This window comes from Postia placenta (assembly GCF_002117355.1).
Source record: "Postia placenta MAD-698-R-SB12 unplaced genomic scaffold POSPLAscaffold_3, whole genome shotgun sequence".
Taxonomy (NCBI): domain Eukaryota; kingdom Fungi; phylum Basidiomycota; class Agaricomycetes; order Polyporales; family Adustoporiaceae; genus Rhodonia; species Rhodonia placenta.
The window spans coordinates 1750494-1773913 of record NW_020169834.1 but is presented as its reverse complement, the minus strand read 5'-3'; the positions used below and the strand labels follow the sequence as shown (position 1 = coordinate 1773913).

General features: G+C 53.3%; 11 protein-coding genes across 11 annotated transcripts; 4 read left to right on the top strand and 7 right to left on the bottom strand.

The window, feature by feature from the left end:
- Window positions 1–103: 103 nt before the first annotated feature.
- On the bottom strand, window positions 104–1552 carry POSPLADRAFT_1038961 (hypothetical protein). Its single transcript, XM_024477468.1, has 4 exons — window positions 1506–1552; window positions 1427–1436; window positions 223–1375; window positions 104–198 (listed from the first exon to the last, which is right to left on the bottom strand). The coding sequence occupies exons 1-3, from the start codon at window positions 1533–1535 to the stop codon at window positions 447–449; spliced, it is 969 nt and encodes a 322-aa protein (XP_024341961.1). The 5' UTR covers window positions 1536–1552; the 3' UTR covers window positions 104–198; window positions 223–446.
- A 448-nt stretch (window positions 1553–2000) lies between these two features.
- POSPLADRAFT_1044576 (hypothetical protein) lies at window positions 2001–2997 on the top strand (the record flags this gene model as incomplete). Its single annotated transcript, XM_024478564.1, has 4 exons — window positions 2001–2192; window positions 2333–2445; window positions 2496–2873; window positions 2922–2997. The coding sequence occupies 4 exons, from the start codon at window positions 2001–2003 to the stop codon at window positions 2995–2997; spliced, it is 759 nt and encodes a 252-aa protein (XP_024341960.1).
- Window positions 2998–3162: 165 nt separating this feature from the next.
- POSPLADRAFT_1038960 (hypothetical protein) lies at window positions 3163–4338 on the bottom strand. Its single transcript, XM_024477467.1, has 7 exons — window positions 4085–4338; window positions 3942–4015; window positions 3817–3872; window positions 3733–3753; window positions 3593–3682; window positions 3519–3531; window positions 3163–3460 (listed from the first exon to the last, which is right to left on the bottom strand). Exons 1-7 carry the CDS (start codon window positions 4216–4218, stop codon window positions 3366–3368), a joined length of 483 nt encoding a protein of 160 aa, XP_024341959.1. The 5' UTR covers window positions 4219–4338; the 3' UTR covers window positions 3163–3365.
- Window positions 4339–4508: 170 nt separating this feature from the next.
- POSPLADRAFT_1178816 (hypothetical protein) lies at window positions 4509–9634 on the bottom strand (the record flags this gene model as incomplete). Its single annotated transcript, XM_024488620.1, has 12 exons — window positions 4509–4977; window positions 5034–5129; window positions 5185–5697; window positions 5756–6010; window positions 6063–6301; window positions 6353–7424; window positions 7485–7695; window positions 7759–7939; window positions 7994–8163; window positions 8219–8953; window positions 9048–9080; window positions 9108–9634. 12 exons carry the CDS (start codon window positions 9632–9634, stop codon window positions 4819–4821), a joined length of 4191 nt encoding a protein of 1396 aa, XP_024341958.1. The 3' UTR covers window positions 4509–4818.
- Window positions 9635–11702: 2068 nt separating this feature from the next.
- On the bottom strand, window positions 11703–13145 carry POSPLADRAFT_1044573 (hypothetical protein; the record flags this gene model as incomplete). Its single annotated transcript, XM_024478563.1, has 7 exons — window positions 11703–11727; window positions 11821–11843; window positions 11942–12079; window positions 12327–12377; window positions 12732–12773; window positions 12812–12846; window positions 13127–13145. 7 exons carry the CDS (start codon window positions 13143–13145, stop codon window positions 11703–11705), a joined length of 333 nt encoding a protein of 110 aa, XP_024341957.1.
- On the top strand, window positions 13138–13409 carry POSPLADRAFT_1053935 (hypothetical protein; the record flags this gene model as incomplete). The annotated part of the gene is made up of 3 exons (XM_024480467.1): window positions 13138–13146; window positions 13204–13268; window positions 13328–13409. The coding sequence occupies 3 exons, from the start codon at window positions 13138–13140 to the stop codon at window positions 13407–13409; spliced, it is 156 nt and encodes a 51-aa protein (XP_024341956.1).
- A 219-nt stretch (window positions 13410–13628) lies between these two features.
- Window positions 13629–15064, bottom strand: POSPLADRAFT_1053934 (hypothetical protein; the record flags this gene model as incomplete). The annotated part of the gene is made up of 9 exons (XM_024480466.1): window positions 13629–13654; window positions 13708–13869; window positions 13921–13995; window positions 14048–14131; window positions 14185–14379; window positions 14436–14659; window positions 14709–14848; window positions 14896–14975; window positions 15058–15064. The coding sequence occupies 9 exons, from the start codon at window positions 15062–15064 to the stop codon at window positions 13629–13631; spliced, it is 993 nt and encodes a 330-aa protein (XP_024341955.1).
- A 147-nt stretch (window positions 15065–15211) lies between these two features.
- Window positions 15212–18589, top strand: POSPLADRAFT_1073379 (hypothetical protein; the record flags this gene model as incomplete). Its single annotated transcript, XM_024482603.1, has 8 exons — window positions 15212–15787; window positions 15840–16889; window positions 16943–17184; window positions 17236–17314; window positions 17366–17566; window positions 17625–17711; window positions 17761–17946; window positions 17999–18589. 8 exons carry the CDS (start codon window positions 15212–15214, stop codon window positions 18554–18556), a joined length of 2979 nt encoding a protein of 992 aa, XP_024341954.1. The 3' UTR covers window positions 18557–18589.
- Window positions 18590–18593: 4 nt separating this feature from the next.
- Window positions 18594–19449, bottom strand: POSPLADRAFT_1135241 (hypothetical protein; the record flags this gene model as incomplete). The annotated part of the gene is made up of 4 exons (XM_024484564.1): window positions 18594–18811; window positions 18867–18996; window positions 19049–19163; window positions 19217–19449. The coding sequence occupies 4 exons, from the start codon at window positions 19447–19449 to the stop codon at window positions 18594–18596; spliced, it is 696 nt and encodes a 231-aa protein (XP_024341953.1).
- A 150-nt stretch (window positions 19450–19599) lies between these two features.
- Window positions 19600–21234, top strand: POSPLADRAFT_1053931 (hypothetical protein; the record flags this gene model as incomplete). Its single annotated transcript, XM_024480465.1, has 8 exons — window positions 19600–19662; window positions 19717–19857; window positions 19912–20031; window positions 20083–20106; window positions 20171–20286; window positions 20340–20611; window positions 20676–21044; window positions 21101–21234. 8 exons carry the CDS (start codon window positions 19600–19602, stop codon window positions 21232–21234), a joined length of 1239 nt encoding a protein of 412 aa, XP_024341952.1.
- Window positions 21235–21348: 114 nt separating this feature from the next.
- POSPLADRAFT_1134741 (hypothetical protein) lies at window positions 21349–23041 on the bottom strand (the record flags this gene model as incomplete). Its single annotated transcript, XM_024484513.1, has 12 exons — window positions 21349–21427; window positions 21483–21505; window positions 21559–21590; window positions 21642–21745; window positions 21804–21977; window positions 22035–22221; window positions 22272–22296; window positions 22350–22368; window positions 22433–22572; window positions 22632–22783; window positions 22843–22893; window positions 22966–23041. The coding sequence occupies 12 exons, from the start codon at window positions 23039–23041 to the stop codon at window positions 21349–21351; spliced, it is 1062 nt and encodes a 353-aa protein (XP_024341951.1).
- Window positions 23042–23420: the final 379 nt, after the last annotated feature.

Genomic DNA, 23420 nt, shown 5'->3' with positions numbered 1-23420 from the left:
GTCAGGACGTTGCGTGCCGTAATCATACATTATTAGCGGATACAATCGGTTTGTTCCGTGTTGTTGTGACTTTAAATGATACATTTGGCGGCTCGCCCTATTTGTGGAATCAGTATCTTGAAGATACAAGGCTACATCTTGCCCAACTGCGTCCAGATGATTATGAATGTTAACACAGCCATACAGTCCTTGCAACCGCCGCTGCACTTCATCTACAGGAACTTTCTGGGGTCGAACTAGGTCTGGGCATTGTATACACCAAGTGAAGAGCAACAGCTAGATAAACAAGAGCAAGCGCTTCCGCGCGTGTCAACTGCGGAAACCTGATCCATCATACAACTTCCGATTTCTCTCGGACGTTAGAGCTGCCACAGCAGACTGGGGAATGTCAACTGACCACACAAAGTCCAACGTCCAATACTCGTCACACGTGCAATTACCAAGGGCTATTCGATCAAGAAGCTTCTCCCATACTTGTCACGGCTGCCCCCCTCGGCCACCCCCGTCGTCTCCTCACGCTCGAAGCGATATGGGTTGTAGTCCTGATACTGCTGCCGCTGCATCTCGGCGGAGCGCAGCTTCTCAAAGATCGGGTCGCTGAAGGAGCCCGGGGTGAACGCGGGCGGGAGTTCGTCCTCGAGCGAGTTCTGGCGCGCGAGCGGGAGGGACGCTTCCTTGGCGTCGGCGCTGTGCGAGGCGGCGGCGGCGGCGGACATGAACTCGGCGGAGGGGGCTACGCGCGTTCTGCGTCTGCGACGCAGCCAGAAGACTAGGAGGACCGCGAGGAGGGCGAACAAGCACAGGCCGCCGATGACGCCACCTGCGATTGCGCCGACGTTGGTCTTGCGTGCAAGCGATCCAGCGGTGGGACTCTGCGTTTTGGAAGAGTTGCTGCTGAGACCAGTGGATGCAGGCGCGAGAGTAATTGAGCCAAGTGTTGATGTTGCGGTAGGGACTGTGATAGCTGGGCCGGCGACAGTGGGTGATGGTGTTGGACTGGGACGATGCTTTACGATAGTGGATGTAGAACTCGTTACGTTAGGATATGCCGTTGACGGGTTAGAGGGCGCATCAGTGTCCGACCCCGAGCTGGAGGGCAGCCCACCGGTACTTGAAAGACTGGATGTCTCCGGGAAACCAGCAGCCGAGGTAGGGGATGGGGATGGGTCTTCCGCACCGGTATTTGAAAGACTGGATGTTTCCGACAAACCAGCAGCCGAGATAGAGGTCGAGTCTCCTGACGGGCTCGTGGAGACTGGAATGGGACTTGTGGGTTGGTCAGAATCCGCGACTGTGCTGGAGGGTGCAATTGCACTTGTCGGAATGAGCACATTTGTCACCGAGGTCGTCGATGTACAAAGGTGAAGAGAACATGCTAGCGATTGCGTTGGGTATTCAGATATGCTGGATTAAGAAGACTACTCACAGAATGAGAACTGGTTAAACGATGACGACGATGAGTCAGCGGAGATGAGCAGAGCGGCCATACATGCGTTGTCACATACGTGGGGAGAATGGGGAGCATAGCTCAACATGAGATATTATATCCCTGTTACCAGCAGTGCACCTGCACGCTTCTGTGAAGAAAGAGCAGAACAGGTTGGGACAAGAAGAGGAAAGTAAGCAAGTAAGTAGTAGATGAGAGGCATGCGAACCTCCCAGGGCGGAGGCGGTGTAACTGCGAACATCTTGGTCGCTCATCAAAATTCTGTCTGACGGACAGGGCCAGTGCGGTCACCATCCCGTTACTTTGTTCGCAGCCACCAAGTTAGGCCTGCATCTTGCCGCGGGGATGCGCTATTATTAGACGCGATATATGACTGAGGGTGCACGCATGCTGAATACGCAGGCGGCAGATGCGGGTGAGTGCTAAAGTACAGCCTGAGGAGGAACAAGGCACCAAGCGCCTGCTCCTGGAAAGGCCCATGATCCTCCCCCGCCTCGTCCGCCCCGCATTCCGTTCCCGCGCCCGTCTCTTCTCCGCCTCTGCCACCGCCAGGATGAAGGTCATCCCTGTCCCCGTGCGCGACGACAACTACGCCTACCTCCTCGTCGACGACGCCTCCAACAAGGCCGCCGCGGTCGACCCGTATGACGTACCCAAGGTCCAGGCAGCCGCCGACAAGGCCGGCGTCGAGATTGTCGCGGGCATCACCACCCACCACCACCATGACCACAGCGGTGGGAACGAGGTGTGTGGGCGCGCGCATGCTGATCGTCGACGGCACTCATTCACAAGTCCCGATCGCGATCTCTATAGGCATTTGTAGGTGCCCTTTCATCCCGGCGTAATTAATACGCGACTGCCCTGGTACTCATCGCTTCGTTATAGGCTACCGCATACCCTGGCGTGCCCATTTACGGTGGGAGCGACAAGGTCCCTGCCTTGACCAAGCTCGTCAAGGACAAGGATGAGTTCACCGTTGGGAGCTCCGTGAACGTCAAGTGTGTATCACCCATGTTCCATCTTGTCCGATGCTGACCACCGAGCATAGGTGCCTGGCAACCCCCTGCCACACCCAGGACTCCATATGTTACTATGTAACCTCGTCCTCATCCTCACACCCAGGCGGTGTGTTCACCGGCGATACTCTATTCATTGCTGGCTGCGGCCGCTTCTTCGAGGGCACTGCCGACGAGATGCACGCCGCGCTCTCCTACCTCGGCACGCTACCCGCGCAGACCGTCGTGTACAACGGGCACGAGTACACCGCCGGCAATGTCGCGTTCGCCAAGTCCGTCGATGCGGAGAACCCCGCCCTGAAGCGGCTGGACGGTATCGTGAGCGCGAACAAGATCGTTACAGGCTTGACAACCATCGCCGATGAGAAGGAGTGGAACCCGTTCATGCGTCTCAACACCGCCCCGATCCAGTGCGTTGTTGCCCGTCTCACTGATGTTGTATACTTATCGGTTCGCAGGAGCGCAACTGGAGCATCATCAGACTCCGCCGTCATGGACCAGCTGAGAACGATGAAGAACAACTTCCGAGGATAAGCCGCTCACTTACTCGAGCTGAAGAAGAGAAGAGACAGAAATGTGCAACCTCATCTTGAGCACACTATGTAACCTCTGACCTTTGAAACAACATTTGTAATATCACATCCAACATGCCCATTTTGCAGTCGCCAACTCGATTCAAGAGTGCATGAGCACTCGTCGAAGGACAGTGCAAACATTGGGATGCTCTTGTTGACAGTAGCGGACGAACGAAAAGAAATAAATAGCCAACGAACAACAACACTGTCCCACATGAGAGCGATACTTTTCCATCGTACACAACACATTCCGAGCATCAATCCACACGGTGGCCGTGGCCACAGGAACCATTATATGAGTATACGTGAGCAGCGCCATAGCCTACCTTACATTCCGAAGAACTTGAGTACCGCCGTGCGGGCGTACGGAATGTACGACAGGGTGTACCATGTGTACGCGATGTACTCGATGATGACGAATACTGAAGAGTATGCCAGCGGGTCAGCTGTGGATAACAGTCGCAATATAGAAATGCGTACCCAAGGTCAGGACCTGTCCGTGGGGGATGTGATTGAGTACCAATATCACTGGATTTGAATAACATAACACGTACATCGCTATCGACAACAAACGCCATGATGAAGACAAGCACTATTGAGACGAGGAAGATGATTGTCGCCACGACTCGGACAGGCTTGAACATCTATACAAAAGTCGGTGTCTGAACGCCCCGCGATAGTGAGAAGCACAAACCATCTTGAATTGTTTCATGAACTGCACGATGCAACCAGGGTGTCAGTAAGTCTCAGGATAGCCACGAATACGCAAATTGCTCACCCCGAGCAGGAACCCAGTCCCTACTAGCGAGATTACGGTACCGAACGCATAGAGCACTACATTGCGACGCGCACCTCGCCTATTAGCACACAACAAGCGGAACGAGCACCACGAGAGATACACACCAGCGAACGTTCCTAGTTGCCCAATGAACAGCATGACGCTTCCCAGGATACTCAGGATGAACCCGATCGCAAGACTAATAATACGCCCCAAGAACAGTTATTCGCCACCCACAGTGCCACCCACAGACCATTCGCGCACTCACCACGCGCCAAAGCCGTACAGCCGCTGCGTCCGCGACAATCCCAGGAACTTGAAGGCCGAGTCGCCTTCGAAGAACTGCGTCTCAGGCAGCGCGCCCGTGGCGGCCTCGAGGTTAAACCATCCTTTGGAAGCCATTGCGGTTGAGTGTTGACGGATTACAAGATACTAGGAGGAGCGTATGAGCTTAGGTGTAGACGGGCTCTTGGGATGTGCGTGGACGTTCGTAAATGGCGCCAGGCCGATGGAGGAATGAGCAGTCCGCAGTGTGTCCGCGTTCCCCTCTTCCCGGCGTCGTGTCTGGGCGCCCCCACGTGGCTCGATCGAGCATAGCGTTGCGGTCGGCGACACGTGCTCACAATTGGCTGCACGAGCGCAAGTCCAACAACGGTGCACATAAGCTGCAGGGCAATACACAACATGAAGGTCATTGGAAAATTGGGATGTCATTGCGCTCGTCAAGAGTCGTCACGGTCATGTAAGATGCTACAGGATTTTCGAGTATAACCACAACAGAAAGCCAGATCACACAACATGTATAGCGTAGATTTATGATGTATCGTGCAAAACGGATTTTCAAAACGGCGTCATGATCAATAGCGTGCGCAGCAAGAAGACAGCAAGCAAGGTCTCATAGCGAACACACATATTTCCTAACGTACTTTCATGCACAGCATTCGGAGCGTAGGCGTTGAGGACAGAAGCAGCAGGCAAAGAGCGACGAGGTTGAGCAATTTCTCACATCGGCTTGCGATTGAGGATGTCTTGGATGTCCGAGATGGCGCGAGTCGCCTCGATCGGAGGGCTGGGAAGGATGTTGAGGCGCTGCTTCGTTGTGTTCAGCATCTGCTGGACATTGGGAAGAACTCGCGCAGTGTATTGGGCGATGAGAGGGTCCTGCAATAAACCGCCATCAGTATCGGTAAATTGTGGTAGACCTTGAAGATACCCACCGAAGCGTTCAGGACAGATGCAGCTCGCTGCAACCACCACATGGACACCTTGAAGGACTCGTCGAGAGGAGATGTCTCGCCAACGACGGACGTCAGCTGCGACAACGGTATTTAACGACTTATAAAATGTATACGACTAAAGATAACTCACTCGGTGCACCAATGTGAGGATCACCGCTTGCGAGAGCGGGCTGGGCCCGTTCAAAGGCATGGTCACATCTGGGTTCGATCGTGCGAGCAGCTCGCGAAGCTGCCGGATGTCCTGGTTGCCAAGGACAGCGAGATAGGTGTCATCCCACTCCTCAGGCTGTGCTGGAGACGACCGCATGGTTTGCTTCGTTGGTAGGGGCGGGGGAGCAGTAGGATGCGACGCTTGTGGTGCAGCGATGTTAGCGTTGAACCAGTTTCCGTGCATGGGTGGCTGCTGTTGCTGCGGCTGCTGGAACGGTCCTTGCATCGGAGGATTGTATGAGTGCGATTGCGTGGTAGGGACCAAACCCTGCTGTCGCAACAGCTGAGGCACGCCCTGCTGGTGTTGGCTGCTTGATGCGCTGGGTGAATAGCGGGAGGGCGCTTGCTGAATGATAGTCGGAGGGTTGAGAGCGAGGAATTTGACCTGCTCCGACAGCATCCGAACCGATTGTTCGAGTTCGCGAATGATAGTCTGGACAAAGTGACAATCAGGCCGACTGCTGCGAGTCTGATGCGACATAAACACAAACCTCCTGTCCACGAAGTGCTTCCGTCTGCCAAGTGATAATATCCTTCTTCAGGTTGAGGATCTCGGTATGAATTTCACGTGACAGTTCCTGGTGCATCGCGGAAGATTGCTGCGTGTACGCCGGGATGAGAGTCTTCGTGATAGCATCCTTGACTTGCTTCTCGATGACAGGGGTCACAGCACCCGAAACAGTGCGAGCGATATGCAGGGAAATGTCGGGGCGCAGAAGCATTCTCTCGATTTCATTCGGCAGATTCTGCAGAGCAGTGTGAGACAATACACGAGGACAATAATAGCAAGCGTCTCACCTGTTTCATAGAATCCGACAGTCCCTTCGAAATCTGGTTATTGAGAGCGGATTTGACCTCAGTCTTCGTGATGTTCTCGAGCGAAGGCAGAACCGAATTCTGCACTTCAGACTTGACTGCCATCTCAACCACCCGTGTAGTGTTTTTCGTCAATTCCGTCGAGATCAGCTTCAAGATTTTCTCCTGGCGCACGAAGTCAGCCGCCTGTTCGTTGGCGCGCGCGTCTTCCAAACGTTGGTCTATAGATCGCTCGGGATCAGATTTCGAGGTAAGCAAAACGAACTGCTCACGTTGCTTATCCAACTCCTTTCCAATGAGGCGCCCGATGCGAGTGTGCAAACTCTCCTCGACTTTCCTGATCTCCTTCGACAAAGCAGTGCCGAGAGGAGAATCACTGATGACAGCGGCATCTCCACTGCGTCCCTTCGTCTCCTTCTCCTTACCAGTGTCCTCGCGATCCTTGTCCTTCCAGCCGACGTTCTTCCCCTTTACATTCTTGCCTCTCGGTTCCTGTGCGCGTCCGCTCTCGTCGCGACTGTGCTCGCCCTCGACGTCTTCGGATGGCGGCGTCTTGAGTCTGGGAGGAGGAACGTTGACCGCGGGCGGCGGTGGTTGTGGAAGCTGAGTCATGGTGCCACTGGTCAAGACTGGAGGAAGCTGCTGCCTCGAGAGCTTGGGTTCCGTTGACTGCATTGACACCGGAATCGACGCGTAAGATGGATATCTAGCAGGGGCCGCCTCCAGAGCCGAGTCGTACCATTCCTTGCGGATCAAGACTTGATCGACACCGGTCGAATGCACAGAGAATGCGACCAGAGCCAAGTCGCCCGGAGGCACCTTGGCAGCGACACAAGCAGCGTGAGCCTCTTCCCCGGTGGGGTCTGCGTCAGCGGTGAGAATGACGAAATGAATGGTCGGTCGGGGGCCACCAAACTCAAGCACTTGGTCCACCTGGATGCTGCGAGTGCTGTCCTCTCCGCCGAAAGACGGCGACTGATCGAAATTAATCCTGAGAGCAATCATGCTGTCCCTGCGGTTGTTGGCGACCCAGAGTGTCTGTATCCGGGAATCGTAGCTGACGTGGCCGAACATATCCGGATCCTCCTGCACGCCATTGAGGAACTTGACGGTTGACATGACGTACCTGCCCATGATTGGAAGGAACTGAAGGATGGTACCGTTCTTGCGGCCGACAACCACCCCACCATCGACGAAAGTCAACGAGGACGGCAAGTCATCCCCCTTGATCTTGTGGGACCAAAAAGGAAGCTTGTCGTTGATATTCCACATCGTCAATGTGGAGTCCTCTGAGATCGTGGCAAGTGCCGAACGAGGAATGTCGAAATCAATGGCAACAATAGGCTGGATTGCATTGAGTTAATATATCTAGTAATCAAATCTCACAACAGCGCAAACACTTACGGATGACACGGAGAAGATCTGAGCGATGCGATGCAGCTCTGTCTGTGGGATGGGCTCCCCACCGAAGACGTGCGCAGCGTCTTGGATGTTGATCAGGTAAACATTATTATCCGATGCCACGGCGACGATGTCCGGTTGCTGAGGGTGCCATTTGACGGCGTGAAGAGGATCTATGTCGGAAGAAGGCTCAACACACAGCATAATTTTGCCGCTACAAAAAGGATGCGACGCATGTCAATCGCAGCGAATGAGCGGAATTTGGATGAATACGTACGGCACATCATCGGTGATGATCTCGGGAAGCTCCCAGACGACGATTCCGCCGTCCGACGTGACACCAGCCAGACGGTTGCCGTGTACGGACATATCGCTCACAGCGACGTTCGCCGGGAAGATCGCCGGGAGTTGGAGCAGTGTGCGATCCCCGCTCGAGCGCGAGATGACACGAACACGACCTGTGAACAGAATTGATCAACGACCCATCCCCAGTATATGAAGAATATACGCACCCTTCGTCATGGCGTACGCGACCCAATGCGTTGCTCCAATGGTCGTTCCCGGCAAGAACGTTGAATCAACCTTGACCAACGCGATGGCCGTCGTCTTGACAGCATCGCGTGTTGCTTGGATCTCTTCAAGAGGCTGAGATACATCGAACACAAGACTCTGTGGCTGCAGGCTGCATAACAAATCACGCGTGAGCGGCTGAGCTCATTAATGCATAATTTATGTACCTCGGGCTGTTGTTCTTGTTCTTGCCACCGCCCCTACCTCTATTCTCCGAGCCACTGCCTCTAAAATTCTGTCCTGGCATCGGAGAGACTTCCTTGTCTCTGGCCGCAACGTAGGCAGGATGGGCAACAGGAGAATCACCGTTACGGCGTGTCTGCCGCGCCTGAACCTGGGGCTTGGGTGGAGAGGCACGAGGAGGCGATGGTGCATGAACAGGCTGGGGAGGCAGCGGCCGAGATGCGCGCGTCTGCAGGAGTTCTGGCTGCGAGGAAAGCTCCTCAGTCGGCGTATACGGGTCGTAAGGCCCAGAAACGGGATGGAGGGGCGCAGACAGGGGGGCGTGTCCTCTGGTAAGCTGCTCCATGAGATTCTCGACAGATTTACGTTTGGCATCGATTGGCGGGGTCTGCCAGGAAGACTGTTCCGTGTTCCCCTGTGCATCAGACGGTTGAGGAGGGGGCGGCTTGCGCTTCGGGCCGCCTGAAGACGAGGCCGCGAGGGCGTCGAAGGGGGAAACAAATTCAAACATCGACCTCTGCGCAGGGGATGGCGCACGAGGCACGTCTGCCATTGTCACTTCTCGGGCGGTGTCTGGAGGTGCATATCCCGGCTCGCCGGCGATGTACTCATCATGACGCGGTGCTGCCTCGGGGGCGGACTGTACATAAGACTGCTGAGGTCCCGAAGGGGGTTGGACGGGCGGATACATAGGCTCAGGATAGGTGTACTTCGGATTACTAATTGAAACGAGGCAGACGAGTGGTCAGCCTTATTCATAGTCAACTGCGGTCATGGCATAAAGGACCTCGTCCTGACGCAACCTAGGCGGACTTTGATCGGTCGCCCGTACGGGGAACGCGTGGCCTGCAGCACAGACAGAGCAGAACTTACCCTGCCATTAGCTGCTCCAGCAACTGCTTGCCCTGGGACTCACTGCTGGACGATGCGTTTCGAGGCACGGAACCGGGCGGTGTGGGAACCTGCTGGGGCGGAGCCGGTCCGCCCACTGGTAGTTGTGAGTTGGATGAAGGGGCGGATACGGCTCCCAGGAGCGACAAAAGCGCGTTTTGCCTCTCTACGGTGGGGTTGCTCGGACCCGACATGTGAGAAGAGATAGAACCAGCGTTCACGGAAGCTGGGGTAACATGCCCTGAGTTGCTTGCCTCTTGAGGGCCGGAATAAAAGTTAGAGCCCGCATTGCTGAGCTGGGGGCTGGCATGCTGTGCCGACGGTGCATTCAAAGTATGAAAAAGATTATCAAGATGAGTATTCGACGAAGACGGAGGAGGCTCGTGGTAAGAGGGGGCGGGCGAAGCGTGCTGATCGCTGAGCTGAGACGGCGGTAGTTGGAACGGTTGATGAGGTGGGGGTGACGGGCCTCGGGAAAAGACATTATCTCTGCCGGTGATAGGATCCATTGCAATCGACGCGTAGCAGAGATGGAGGAGCCAGCGACGAGCGAGGAGGGAGGAGAGATTGCGTGCCCCTTTGGATGTTCACAGTCTTACACCATGCACGGCCTGCCTCGCTGAGAACACGAGGACGCGCGGCAAACCCCGGCGCTGCTGCAAACGGCCACAATCCATCTCATGAACGCATGTCGAGACTCTCGACCATCACCATGAGTCTTCGCCCATCTTCATCCCATATCACAATCGCAACACGAGTCGGAGCCGTCACCTCAGGCGTGGGCAAAGAAATCCGCTCGTTCGAGTCTGACGCTCCTCAATGTCTACTCATGTCTTATGGCAATCGTGTAGGCCCTCATTCGGTACGTCTGCCCAAGACTCCCAAACACCGTGTATAAAACACAAACAAGATCCGCATAACATGAGGATGATAGCTTGCTATCGGTCAGTGACACTGACCCCGTCGTGAGTGAATAGTGAGCGACCGTGGCGGAAGATCAACGACCCTGCCGCATCTGTCAGTGTACATGAGGAATGTGCTCATTCGTCCAGCCGAAGGAGAAGGGGCGCGCCTGCTTCCGTTTCAATAGTCGCTGTTTCAGACAGTGGAAACATGCACAACCTAGCAGGCCGGCGACAGACGTGTGAATTCGTAGGTGAACGTAGCCCATGTTGGGACGAAAGAGAGGGTCATGTCTTCATGTCCACGACTGCCATTCCTGCCCTGCAGAGATAAGATCCGAGAAAGTCGCGCGATTGTCTTCGGTGGCTAGATGCAATGTTCCATTTAGAGCAGCATCTATGCAAAACAAGTGCTTCGCAAGGATAACGCCGCGTCCAACGATGCCAGCAGTCGGAACTAAGACTGTATCTCGAGAATGGTTCCTTAGTCAGTTGAAGGTTCAACAGATCCGAACGGCACCTTCACATGCACCCAGCGGCGAGGGCAAGGCTCACTGAGCAGGCCAGTGCGTGGTGTACAAAGGTTCTGTCCACACGAGGAATCTTATCACGACATATTTCATTTTGTGAAATAGCCCGTGACCTGGTCACCGTTCTGGCATCAAGAGGGCATCCGATAGTGAATGTGTATCATCACGAATGAAGATTCGGGACTTACCTCTGACTCTCTGCACAGCTATATGTGATCTGCACGCACAGCCTCACGGCCCTTCTTCTCATAAGTCAACAGCAGAGAAAACGAAATCCACAACAAGACCCGTGTGTTCAATTTCATGCAAGTCATGAATATTGGATTTTGGGTGCCATTCAACTGACTAGTACGCCCGCGGATGGTTGCGGCGATGGGTGGCGAAATCGGAGACCGCAGGATGCTGAGAGGGAGTGCTGAGGGCCTGTCTGACGTGTTCGTCATTACTCGACTTGCGTCCACGCGTAAAGTATAAAATGGTCAGACTTTGAATCAAAAAGACTGACTGATACTCACGACGCGCTCGTCGCATCGTGATGTGTGTGCACATCGACACCGTGGTTCACAGGCCATGAATAATGGCCGCTGGGTCTCACTGCGAGCACAAATGCATGTCTCTGCGGACACGAAGGATTCGTGACATTATAGCCTTCAGCTACAGCAGCAAAAACGATCGAGCACCGAATCTTTTACGGGGTGGCGGAAGCTTACCACCACGCTCGAGAGGCATTGTTTAGTCGACGCCTCGAGCCGAGTATGGCGGACTTGCACAACTCTGTCTCCCTGATTTTCATAGCTCCTGGAAGCAGAGTCGTCACCTCGCAGGTAGCAAGACAGCATGAGAGCTCACGTAGACTAAGCGCGTTGTTAGACCACGATGCTGGGAGTTCAATAAGGTCAACACATCCTGGCGTTTATCGCGAGACTTGCAGCATCAGCGAGCTGCCATTGGAATGCCGCCAAACCAGACAGACCAGGAGCTATAGCGCGTATATTATCCCATATTCTGCATGCCACGCATCAGGGGTGAAGTTGAATACCATGCATGTTACCAGAGATACAAAGGACGGATAGAAGGTAAGCGGGGGTTTGCTCGTTCCCTCGTTCGAGAGGCCAGGGATACCCAGCGCGACCTCACCAAGGCGCCTATTTCGCCTTTCTCGACGGAACCCTGTGGACGCAACAAGAGAAGCCGGGTGGATACACGATGCCGTAACATCAGTGTCTAGCACTGCACGAGATTCAATGGTTCACCTCTCATTACCTGGCGTTACCGTACACATATGACTAGAATGCGCTAGAAGTGTAAGATCAACGCGAGGGAGCATTTGTTCCCGGCTTCCGTGAGATGTTTCTGCGGTTCGACGTACTGCGGCCCGACGTACTTGAGCGCTGTGAGGCACTTTTGCGGCATCAAACCGATTCTTCCGGGCTGGAATGGCGCCGTTGAGCCCTGAGGCGTTTGTGCGGACAGCGAACAAGTACGACGCGTAGAATGGCAGATTGTTGGGGTTGCCGCCATTCTGTGATGCATCGGAATGAATAGCGATAAGATAAGATAGACGGGATGCCGTTCGAAATACAGTCTGGGCGGCCATCATGTAATGATGAGAGGTTGGAGACTGTCTATGGGGCTTAGGAGACATGACGGTGATAGGTGTGCTTGTGAGAGGAGGTTGAAGATGATCTGGAGGACGACTTGACAAACCGGGGACGACAGGAGGTACATGAGCAGACCGGTCACTTTGTCCCGCAGGAGAGGCTACTCACCGACTGGTCACCATGTGCGGTTGGGGGGTGCGTCCCAACAGATAGGCACGTCTAGAAGGTCCCATCAGTTGTCTAATTGGCTGCGTAGACCGTCTAGTGAGATCTCAGAGCGCGGCTGTGCACACTCAAAACCCGCATGCGACCACTGAAGCCAGCGGAACCTCGTGTCAGCAGACCGAATAAAATGCCGTGGTTCTGAAGTTCTCGCGCGGTGTCACGCTTCTTCGCTGATCGGGATGCAATTGAGGACGCGGCATTTGTGCCTACAGTGGTACCTTGGGGATACGTGCCAAACAGGAATTTGCAAAGCTTTTAAGCATGTGAACAAGTACCTTTAGATATAGCAAGATGCACACCAGGAGTCAGGATTGTTACGAGATGCTCAGGAATCAAATGACGGCGCACCTGATGGGCCTTGCAATACACTTCCAGGCTCTGCAAGAACGGCTATGGCAGCACTGTGAATAATCATACACGTGACCCACAAGAGAGCGAGGATATGCATTTGCCCCTGCGCGGCCTGACAGAATACGTAATGAACGTAACAAGATCGGCTGCAGGCATTTTCAGCGCAATGGACTGACGGAGGCACAAAGTGGGACCCACTTAGTGGAACGACTGTAAGCGCCCTCTTCTCCACGAGCTAACCAAATTAGTTCCGATCGGTACGATTAAGGGTGCAGCTCTACGCACGTGCCGGTGGATACAAAACGATATAAGAAACCCCCTGCTTGCTCTCCTTTCCAGTCAGTCCAGTCCAAACACCCACAACCGCCTTATCAGTCTACTCATCTACTCACCTTTCTTCACCATGTTCATCGTCAGTCTACATCATCTGGGTTCCTCCAGTCGTTGTCCTGACTCGCTTCCCTTGCAGACTCTCGACGTCCCCAAGAACGCTGCTGGTGCCTGCGGCGAGAGCAAGTGCAACTGCGGTGACGCGTCAGTACCTAGCGATGGATTCTCTCTGCAATATTGGCTGACTCCCCTGTAGCTGCCAGTGCAAGCCCGGCGAGTGCAAGTGCTAAGCGCATTGCCATCGCTACCATGCCCATTACCCTGTACAATCTAGTATATCAGTAATGGAAGTCAATGGGTTGTATTAGGATCCCGGAGGAACGTTGCTCATATTGATGATTGACTTATAAACTACTCGGCGCGTTGTCTGCCTCAGTTCGTGCTGGTATGGCTGGAACCACCGTGAAAACAAGGGTCATATATAAAGATACATCAGCAGCGGACATATGTCAACGACAATTCTGAGATGAGTCGTAAGATTGGAACAATTCAACGACGTGACTACTAGGCCAGCTTCTGCACCTCAGTGGCTATTCCGCCAGGATCAGCAGATGTTATAATAGGTCAGACGAGCGTTGCTCACAGAGATCTATGTAGCGCTGCCGCCGAGGTGAGTCTACAGCCTGCAGGTCATTTAATAACTGCAGACATCTTTGTACGATGCCTTGCTTGTCAGTATCGGTCAGGCGAGAAGAATGATTCCTCAATTGCAGCCGATGGTAAAACACAAGTGATTCCATGCACCCTAGACCCGTGATTAGCATACACATGCAGACTTATAAGGAGAGCGACATACACTTGCTATCAGGTTGCTCGTCCAACAACTCTTGGATGGAGGTGATTTCACGACGTAGAATCTCATAATCATTACCTGAGAAAGTCAATCACGATCCCAGTATTCGAACTGCTAGTACTGCACATACCAGGTTCGACGAGCCATCGGTGGTAAATCCAAACACTTTGATCGCCCGGGTCTGTATACATTGCGTTCTTGACTAATTCATATTCTAATGCCTACGCTCTCAGTCTCGACAAACAAGCATTGATGCAAACACCATACCGTCCTCCTTTGATTTCTTGATATCTAGTTTGCCCGAATCCCACAGTGAGGTGAGAACCTTGGACCGCTGGTGCCATGCACTGAAATTGGAGAAGTTGGCTTCTATCTTTCGGGTGGTATATGTCAATTCTGCTTGCTCAGCCCGCTGCACTGGCGTGCTGGCAAGCACATAACGGCGGTAATTCCAAGCATGAACTATCATGCGGTGTGTCAGACGTGCAGTGCTCCAAGGGGAAACGTAAAAGCCTGACAATTGCGCGCATCTGCATCAAGCATCCTCTCTACTACGAAGAGCTCCTTGTTCCAGTTTGCCCTTCGCCACCCATCAGGATCGTCTTCAGTGGGTCCAACCGGTACATTCTCGAGGCACCATCGACGGTGGTTCCATATCCAATATACCTTAGGATGCTGCTTAAGGTGAGCCGTCGTAAGTGAGAGGTCGGTGGTGAGTATCTCATTGATTTCGGGAGGTGTGCTAGAGGACCACAACATGCCACAGCGGTCAGTTAAGTGTATACACGTACCACAGCACAGACCTGGTGGGGAAGATCCCATGAACGAGGATGTGGCGTCTATAGTTCCAGACTGTGTAGAACTCGGGATTGACATGAAGTACTCGGGTAGTGAGATCAAAAGCATCACGACTCCAATCCCTGCCGTTCTTCTGAGCAGGCTCAGTGATCTGAAGTCCTATCTATTTTTTAACCTTACCTTCACGATAACCTCATCAGTCAAAGCGAGATACTCCTTGAGCTTTGCGTGCTCCTTGAGCTTCTTGGCCTCAAGCGCTTCTTTGGTATAACGTAGGCGTTTGACACCGTGCTGGCCGGCGAGTTAGCCAAATGCACGTCGGAATTCTGAACATAGGTGTACCAACCATAGTCGGTTTGTAACTCGCGGTGGCTGTCGCAGCGGTGGGTGCGAGTAGACCTACCGCGTAGATGGGCGTCTACCAAAGCGTGACTTCTCTCTCCCCCAGCGCAGCGGTTATAGGCCCGGCACGTTCTGCAAACTACTACACGCCAAAATGCCCTCAGCCGTCGCCAACACTCCTTTACTGGAGTCTTTGACCTCTGTGTTCCCCCTTACGTTCCCTGCTCCGAATCCACTCACGAAACCGGATCTTGTGTCGACGAAGGACATTGTGCGCGAAGAAGACCTCCTCCGGAATCCCTTGTCTTTCCGCCACTGGTGGTCTGCTATTCAAAATGCGAAGGAGATTGCCGCTGCTCAGCAAAAAGCTGAGGGGCCGTCTGACCTGAGCCCAGAAGCAGCTGCATTCCTTGGACCTCTTGCTTCGCCTGCTGCTCGCAAGTCATTGCAGCGACTGACGCACCTCTATGAAGCCGCTCTTGCCAACTTCCCAACCTCTTATAAGCTATGGAAATCGTATTTGCAGACACGTATGTCCTTTGTTCTTGGGAGGCTAATCGTGAAGAAGAGGGCTGGTGGCAAGAAGAAACTACCGGAGATGCGGGAGGCACTGCAAGACGAGAAAGAGGACATGGAACAGTGGGAGGGAGGTCTCAATGAGATAATAGGCTGGGACGAATGGAAAGCACTCATTGCGACCTTCGAACGTGCCCTCATGTGGCTTCCCAAAGTATGTCAAGTCGACAAATTGCGATCATGTTTTGAACCTAACGCCAGAATAGATGCCCCGGCTATGGTTGCTGTATACGTCCATATTCAACCATCCCTTCTGCCCTCCAATAGTCTCCCACACTCATGCGCGACGTACATTCGACCGTGCCCTGCGCACTCTTCCGCCATCCTTGCACCATCGCATATGGGCCCGCTACCTACTCTGGGCAGAGAACAAGGGTGGCGCGACGACTGTGTCTGTATACCGGCGATACCTCGCCGTTGACCCCAGCATAACCGAACGCTACACTGCTATCCTTCTCTCAGAGAACAACCCTGACCCGCGTCCATTGGAGGCGGCCAAGCTACTCCTTTCGCTCGCCCGAAAAGCTGCAAGAGGAGAGTACACTAGTCCTGAGGGCAAGAGTCCATACCAATTGCTTGGGGACTTCCTGGACGTGGTAGAGCAGCATGCTGAAGAGGTCGGTATGGACGTGGACGACACAGTCAAATCTCATGAAGCGCATGCAAGAGCTGAGGAGGAGCAGGCTGTATCGATAGTCCCAACTGAGCCTGCCTCTGTTAACGGCCAGCTAATACGGTTCGCCGGGCCCGCTGTTGCAGTTGCATCCGATGGCACAACGCCCCTTCCACCATACGACGAGGATGAAGACCCGATTAACTTGCGCAAACTGAACATCGAGCGGATTGTACGCAATGACGGTCTGGATGTGTACAAAGATCAGGCAGGTCGCTTGTGGACAGGGCTTGCAACCTATTGGATCAAGCGTGGCGAGTTTGACCGCGCGAAGCAGACATTCGAGAATGGGATCGCGGCAGTGCTCACGATCCGTGACTTCACGCAAATATTCGATGCATATGCGGAATTCTCGGAGAGTCTAGTTAGCGCTCTCATGGAGAGTCTTGCGAATCCGGACGAGGATGAAGACGAGGAAGACACGAAGGAGACCGAAGCAGAGTTAGACTCCAAGATGAAGGAGTTCGAGGAGCTCATGGATCGGAGGCCATTCCTCGTCAATGACGTGCTGCTGAGACGGAATCCAAATGATGTGCAAGAATGGGAAAAGAGGGTAGCACTATGGGGCAACGACGACGAGAAAGTACGTGTGTGTTGCTTCGGCATATGTCCAGATAATAATTCATGGCATGGCAGGTGGCAGAGACATACGGCCAAGCACTGTCCACGGTCAACCCCCGGAGAGCCACAGCCAACTTTCACCGCCTATTCATTAACTTTGCAAAGTTTTACGAAGAGGGCGGGACGACCGGTGAGGCGGAACAGGATCTGGACAGCGCTCGCAAAGTACTTGAGAAAGCCACGAAAGTTAACTTCAAGTCCGTTGACGAGCTTGCGGAGGTGTGGTGCGAATGGGCTGAAATGGAGATTCGACATGAGTAAGTTCATTCCGGACCATTTCTTCGACTTATGCTCACTTTGCGGCTCAGGAATTACGACGAAGCGATTCGCGTCATGCAACGCGCCGCTGCTACTCCGAAGAATACCAAAGTCAACTACCACGATCACGTATGCGACTCGGTTTCTTCTTTATCGTCAGTTCTGACATCTTCTCCACAGTCGCTATCTGTTCAAGCCCGTCTGTTCAAGTCGCTCAAGCTCTGGTCCTTCTATGTCGACCTGGAAGAATCGCTCGGGACAGTGGAGTCCGCGAAGGCGGTGTACGACAAGATACTTGAGCTACGAATAGCGAATGCACAAATAATTGTCAACTACGCTGCTTTCCTGGAAGAAAACCAGTACTACGAAGAAAGCTTCAAGGTAACTAAAAGTATCTCGCGTTTTGTGATAAGTATGAGTACTTATACCTGACATGCAGGTGTACGAACGCGGCACCGAGCTTTTCACTTTCCCCGTCTCATTCGAGATCTGGAACATATACCTGGCCAAATTCATGAAGCGATACGTTAGTGTCTCTTCTATCATAGTAGCTGTCGGTTCTGACAGTCTTGCAGGGTGATACGAAGATCGAGCGGGCTCGAGATCTCTTTGAGCAAGCGCTTGAGAAGTGCCCACCGAAACATTGCAAACCAATCTTCATTATGTATTCCGCATATGAGGAGGAATTCGGCTTGGCCAAACGCGCCATGTCCATATATGACCGTGCAACTCGAGTCGTTCAAGACGAAGACAAGTTCGAGGTGTGCATTTATCACAAGAAAATCGCTGGCGGGACACTGACTCCCCGAACAGCTGTTCACAATCTACATTGCCAAAGCAACAGCCAGCTACGGTCTCCCCGCTACCCGACCGATCTACGAGCGAGCTTTGGAAATCCTTCCAGATAGGCAAACTGCTGAGATGTGTCTTCGCTTCGCCTCAATGGAGCGGAAACTCGGTGAAATTGATCGTGCTCGCGCAATATATGCACACGCGTCCCAATTCTGCGATCCTCGGGTCAATCCAAAATTCTGGGCGGAATGGAATACATTCGAGATCGAGACCGGGTCGGAGGACACGTTCCGCGAAATGCTTCGAATCAAGCGCAGCGTCCAGGCGCAATTCAACACCGAGGCGTCGTACCTGGCGGCGCAGATGGCTGTCAAGGAGGGGAAGGGAGAGGCTCGGGAGGAGGAACCTGCAATGCCTGCAGACCCCATGGCTGCCGCCGAGCATCAGGCAGGCGGAGGCGCCAGGGGACCCGCGTTCGTTTCTGCGAAGCAAAATCCGGCATTGCAGAGCCAGGAGTCACAATCTGCCGCTGGGCAGGGCAATGCTGACGAGATCCATATATCGGACGACGAGATGTAGCCTTTCTTGCTGTAATGATGTAGTTTGCTGAGTATCTTTATTTGGGGCCGTCCCAGCGGTCTATCTCCACGGTACACAGGTCCTCCCAGTGTGCTTCCCAGCTACCGTCCTCGAGGTATGGCTGGGCTGCCCACATCGCTATTGCCTCACGAGAGGCTTCAAAAGTCACGCTATGGCTACGTAGTGTGTTGACGATGTCGCTATGCATGTCAAGAGAGCGGTGGTATGGGATGAGTATGTCCGGAAGGGAACAAGCTATCACGCTCGCTAGTCAGTTACTTGCGCGGGATATTGATGAAGGCGAGCGCACCAAACTTTTCTAGGGACCAAGTTGCCCATAATGGCTCTTGTGCCCATTTCCAGCCTTTTGTCTTGTGTGCCTCAGCAAGCAGGGCTTCTAGACTGTCTACAATGTTATTCATCTTCTGGAATTGCTTCTTCTAGTGGGCAATATAAGTAGAGGCATCAGAGTGTCCACGACATCCGCCTCACGAGTTTCAGCAGTACATTGTCCAGATCCAAGATGCGGTTTTCCATGACAGATAATTTCGGACCAACAACATGGTACGTAGGCAACGTTTTTGATGATAACGTTGCAAGTTCATTACTACCGCAACCACGTTGATAGCTTCGTGCGAGACACAAGGCGCCATGACGCACTCTAGATCTGTCCGGGTATCCACAAGGCCCCTCGCAGCCTTTAAGCCATCTATCAGTACAATGTCGTCCCAGGTATCCGCTGTTGATGCCATGTCTTGCAACAACGTGCGGACTTTGCGATGGTATGTCGACTCCGAGGATCTGGAGGGCGAGGCAGGTACGCTCTGATGCCCAGCTCGTACAGGAGACGATGTAGGAGTGGAGGGTCCCTTGAAAGAAGCAAGACGGCTCATGTCGAGTTATGTACTGGTAATGGAGTGGTATGGTCGCAAATGGCGTTCAGTAGAAATTCCGCTTATGGAAATTACCTCATGTGTGATCGACAGATCCGATCGAGTCTGCTCATCCAATTCCGCCGCTTTCGGCGGTTCTTCAAATTCAATATGCAAGCTGCTGCCGACGCGTCCAATCTCCTTCGGTCAGAGGCAGAGCTAGTCCTTGAGGAAGTATGTAAAAGATCGATAAGCGACGAAGATGAGCTCATTACATTGCGTTCGTAGTCAAGAAAGCAGAAAGCGGAGAAAACAAAGCATCTCGGATCTCCCATCGAGCTTCCAGGGAAGGCTCTCGGAATAGAGGTTCGAGGTAATTATGCATGGATTGCGGAGAATACAGCAGTGGCGCGGAAAGTCAGTCTAGAGGTACGCACTTAGCGCTGCTGATTGATGAGTCCAGAGACGATTGACCAGTCATAGTCAGGCAAAACACTACAGCTGTTTCGCGGGCATTCCGCTCCAGTTACATGCCTTGCGTTTTTTGACAAAGAGCCTGGGTCTGTTTTAGGAGATGTCTTGATCACCGGCTCATGGGACCAAGTGAAACATCATTCATAGAATGTTCCGCAAACACTGACCAAGCCAATACAGACGATCAAGGTTTGGAACACGGAGGTACATCGCCTCTTGCCAATATCGTACATGATATTCTGAAAAAGCTTTTTTTGCTGTATTGCAGACGAAAGAGCTGATTTCATCGACTCCTGCCCACTCTGACTTCGTCAAGTCACTTTGTGTCGTTCCCTCCCTAGCCTTGTTGATCTCCAGCAGTTCCGACAAGACACTCAGATTCTGGTCAGAGCTAACTGGCCACGTCATATATGGTATAACGTTGACACGCCTCATAGGGACCTCTCGACGTATCAAAATGGACAGCCATTGCACTCTGTCGGTTCGCTTTCTGCACATACACGTCCAGTAGAGTCCTTGAACGCGTACCCGTTGTCTGACTCGTCTGCTATTCTGTACACCGCCGACACCATGGGCGTCATCAAAGTATGGGAGCTTACGAAAGAAAATAGCGATCCACCTCGATGGCGCAGCACGATGCGCGAAGAGCTCAACCATCACCGTACGAGAATCAACGAGGTAGTTTACGGAAATGGGCAATTGTGGACAGGTCAGCATATCGAGGTTTGATGCCTGGCATGAGCCCTGATTTCGTGGATTTTGTTGTTATATAGCATCATCAGACGATACAGTGCAGATGTGTCAGCAATCCCCAGCCACTGCGACGTCAGATTCTGCATCAAAGCCGCCACCTCCCATCACTCATCCTGTGGCTGTCAAGGCAGTCCTCCCCCTCGCCCTCTCCCCGCTTGCAGAGCCGTATCTTCTCACTGGCGCAGGGGACGTCATTCGCGTTTACGACATCTCGACGCTTGAGGAGCCCGAACTCCTGTGTGAGGTGGACGCTCACTGGCATGACGTCACTGCGCTGCGACTCTGGATGCGGAAAACACCTGTTAAAGGCACAGGTGGCCAGTTCAAGGTAGAACCATGGATTGTCAGTGCCAGTCTGGACGGGACCATCAGGAAGTGGAGGCTAAGCGGTAAGTGCGTCCATGTACGGTTAAGTGATAACAGTATCTTATACGGTTCACTAAAGAACTGCTGAGCCCTCCGCCTCCGGTTCCAGTCACAAAGCTCCCCGTACCGACGCCTCCTCCCGAACCGTCTAACGTTTTCCAAATGTCAGAAGAGGAGGAACGTGAACTTGCAGAGCTCATGGACTCGGATTGATTTTTTTAAGAGGTTGACAATTGACACAATTTACCGCCCAGGTATCGATGACTCTGGCATAATGCTATCACTACAGTTACAATGGTGTATCTGAAGAATCAAGCATGGTTGGCTTTATAGCTTTGGCTTGGTTATGATCAGAGAATCTGCTCGCTGCAGACTCGTTGCAGCAGTCGTGACGAGCTCATTGACACTATCACATGTTATGCATGAGTGTGGGTCTTATGCAGGTCCGTTGGGGTACTCACATCTCCTTAGCGGGCTTAACGTCCTGAGCCGAACTTTTCATGAACCCTACAACGCATTACTAACATGGGTGCTCACCTTGATTGACCCAGCAACCTTGCCCATCAACCCTAAGGTATTGTCAGCACGTATCATGAGCAGACGGAGGATAAGTGATTCACAAGCTCGTCCTTCCATCGATTTCTCAGGATGTTTCTCCACCTCCACATCATGCGGTATTTTGCCCTCCGAAGTCAGCTGCTCAATCTCCTGCCGCCGCGGATCCCTGAATAATGGGTGCTCAGCATCCGGTGCGCGGATTATTCCGGTCGACGGCGGCGTACCAACTAGCGACATAGGGCGTCTTCCGCACGCTCATGGGCCGGCCAGAGTAGATGAGCGTGCGGACAACGTCATCGTGCCCAGCGGACACGACGAGTTGCTTGTGGAGAGGCGGTGCGCCCGCTTCTTCGCTTGCGACGAAGCGTGTGCCGACCCATACGCCAGAAGCACCATAGCTGTTTGGCGCACATATCAATATCATCGCTGGACCACAATTGTGTGCGGGCACTCACGAAAGTGCGGCCGCAAGCCCTCGCCCGTCTGCGATCCCGCCTGCGGCGATTACGATCACGGGCTTGCCTGTGAGGGGACTGATGGCGTTCTTGCAGATGTCTACGCATGCCGGGATTAGGATCGAGAACGGCGTATCCCCGGTGTGCCCTCCGCCTTCCCCGCCTTGTGCACATATCATGTCCGCGCCTGCCAAGATGTCAGCCTCTCATAAGCGCAAAAGAATGCATGTTTGATACCTTGAGCTAAAGCTTTGGCAACATGCTGTGCGTCTCCTTGACTACACTGTTCTTGTAACATATATTGCACTAGCATACCTTGGGATGTCCCACCATGCTAGCAACAATATACCATTCTGAGCGATCCTGTCACTGAGGCGCTGGTTCGATCTAGTACTCACTTCATGATAACAATGCCTGCGGCATGCAGCTTGTCCACCATGTCCTTCGGGGGCACACCTATAGCACTTACAAACAACGAGGCTTTACTCTTGATGATGACATCAGTCAGTTCTGGAAGTTTCCCGTGCGTGTAGTCATACTAGAGATGATGTATAAGCCTCCTTCTCTGATTCGCTACGACTGACACCCTGGACGCACATTAGTCTTCCGTGCGTTACCGCCAATCTGTGGCAGCGCGAGGTCAATACCGAAAGGGGCATTCGTGTCCTCCAGCTGGCTCTTGAGCTCATCAATAGCATTCTGAAGCATCTTTGGCGCATAATGTATCCCGCCTATCACACCGATGCCACCTACGCGCCACGGGAGCCATTCAGAGAGCCTACACTGCATTCATTATGGAGATGCATACCAGCGTTGGTGACTGCGGCCGCAAGCTTCGGTCCAGCGGCTACGTTCATGCCTGTTCATAGGCGTCGCGCGTAGATTGCTTAATACAAACTTGTTGCCGAGCTACTTAGAGCTCGATGCTCACCGGCAAGCATGACGGGATGGTTAATCCCGAACAACTGCGTCAAGGGCGTAGTGAATACTGGCGGGGACGACGGCATGGCTGGTGGCGGCTCCAGTCACAACAACTGTACGCAAAGATGATATATAGAGACGGCCCGGCGACGACCTCATCAGCCGAAGTCATAACACCTCAAAAAGTCATGATATCCGTGATGCGCTTCGCATGCGCCTGTGATAGAATGCGAGGAGTAAAGACATTTTGCACCCGGACTGCCGGTCAGCTGCAGTAAGTATAACATCTGCAAAGCTGCATTCCCCCTGGTAGAACGGCGGTTCTACGGTAGCCTTGGGTAGGACGCGCCATCTATAGCTGTCTCGCATAGGAGATCCATCCTATGCGAGACATCTGTAGGACGGGTGTACCTCTGCGAGCCTCTGTAGCCATCAATGTGATGGGTTAGATAGGCAGAACAATCC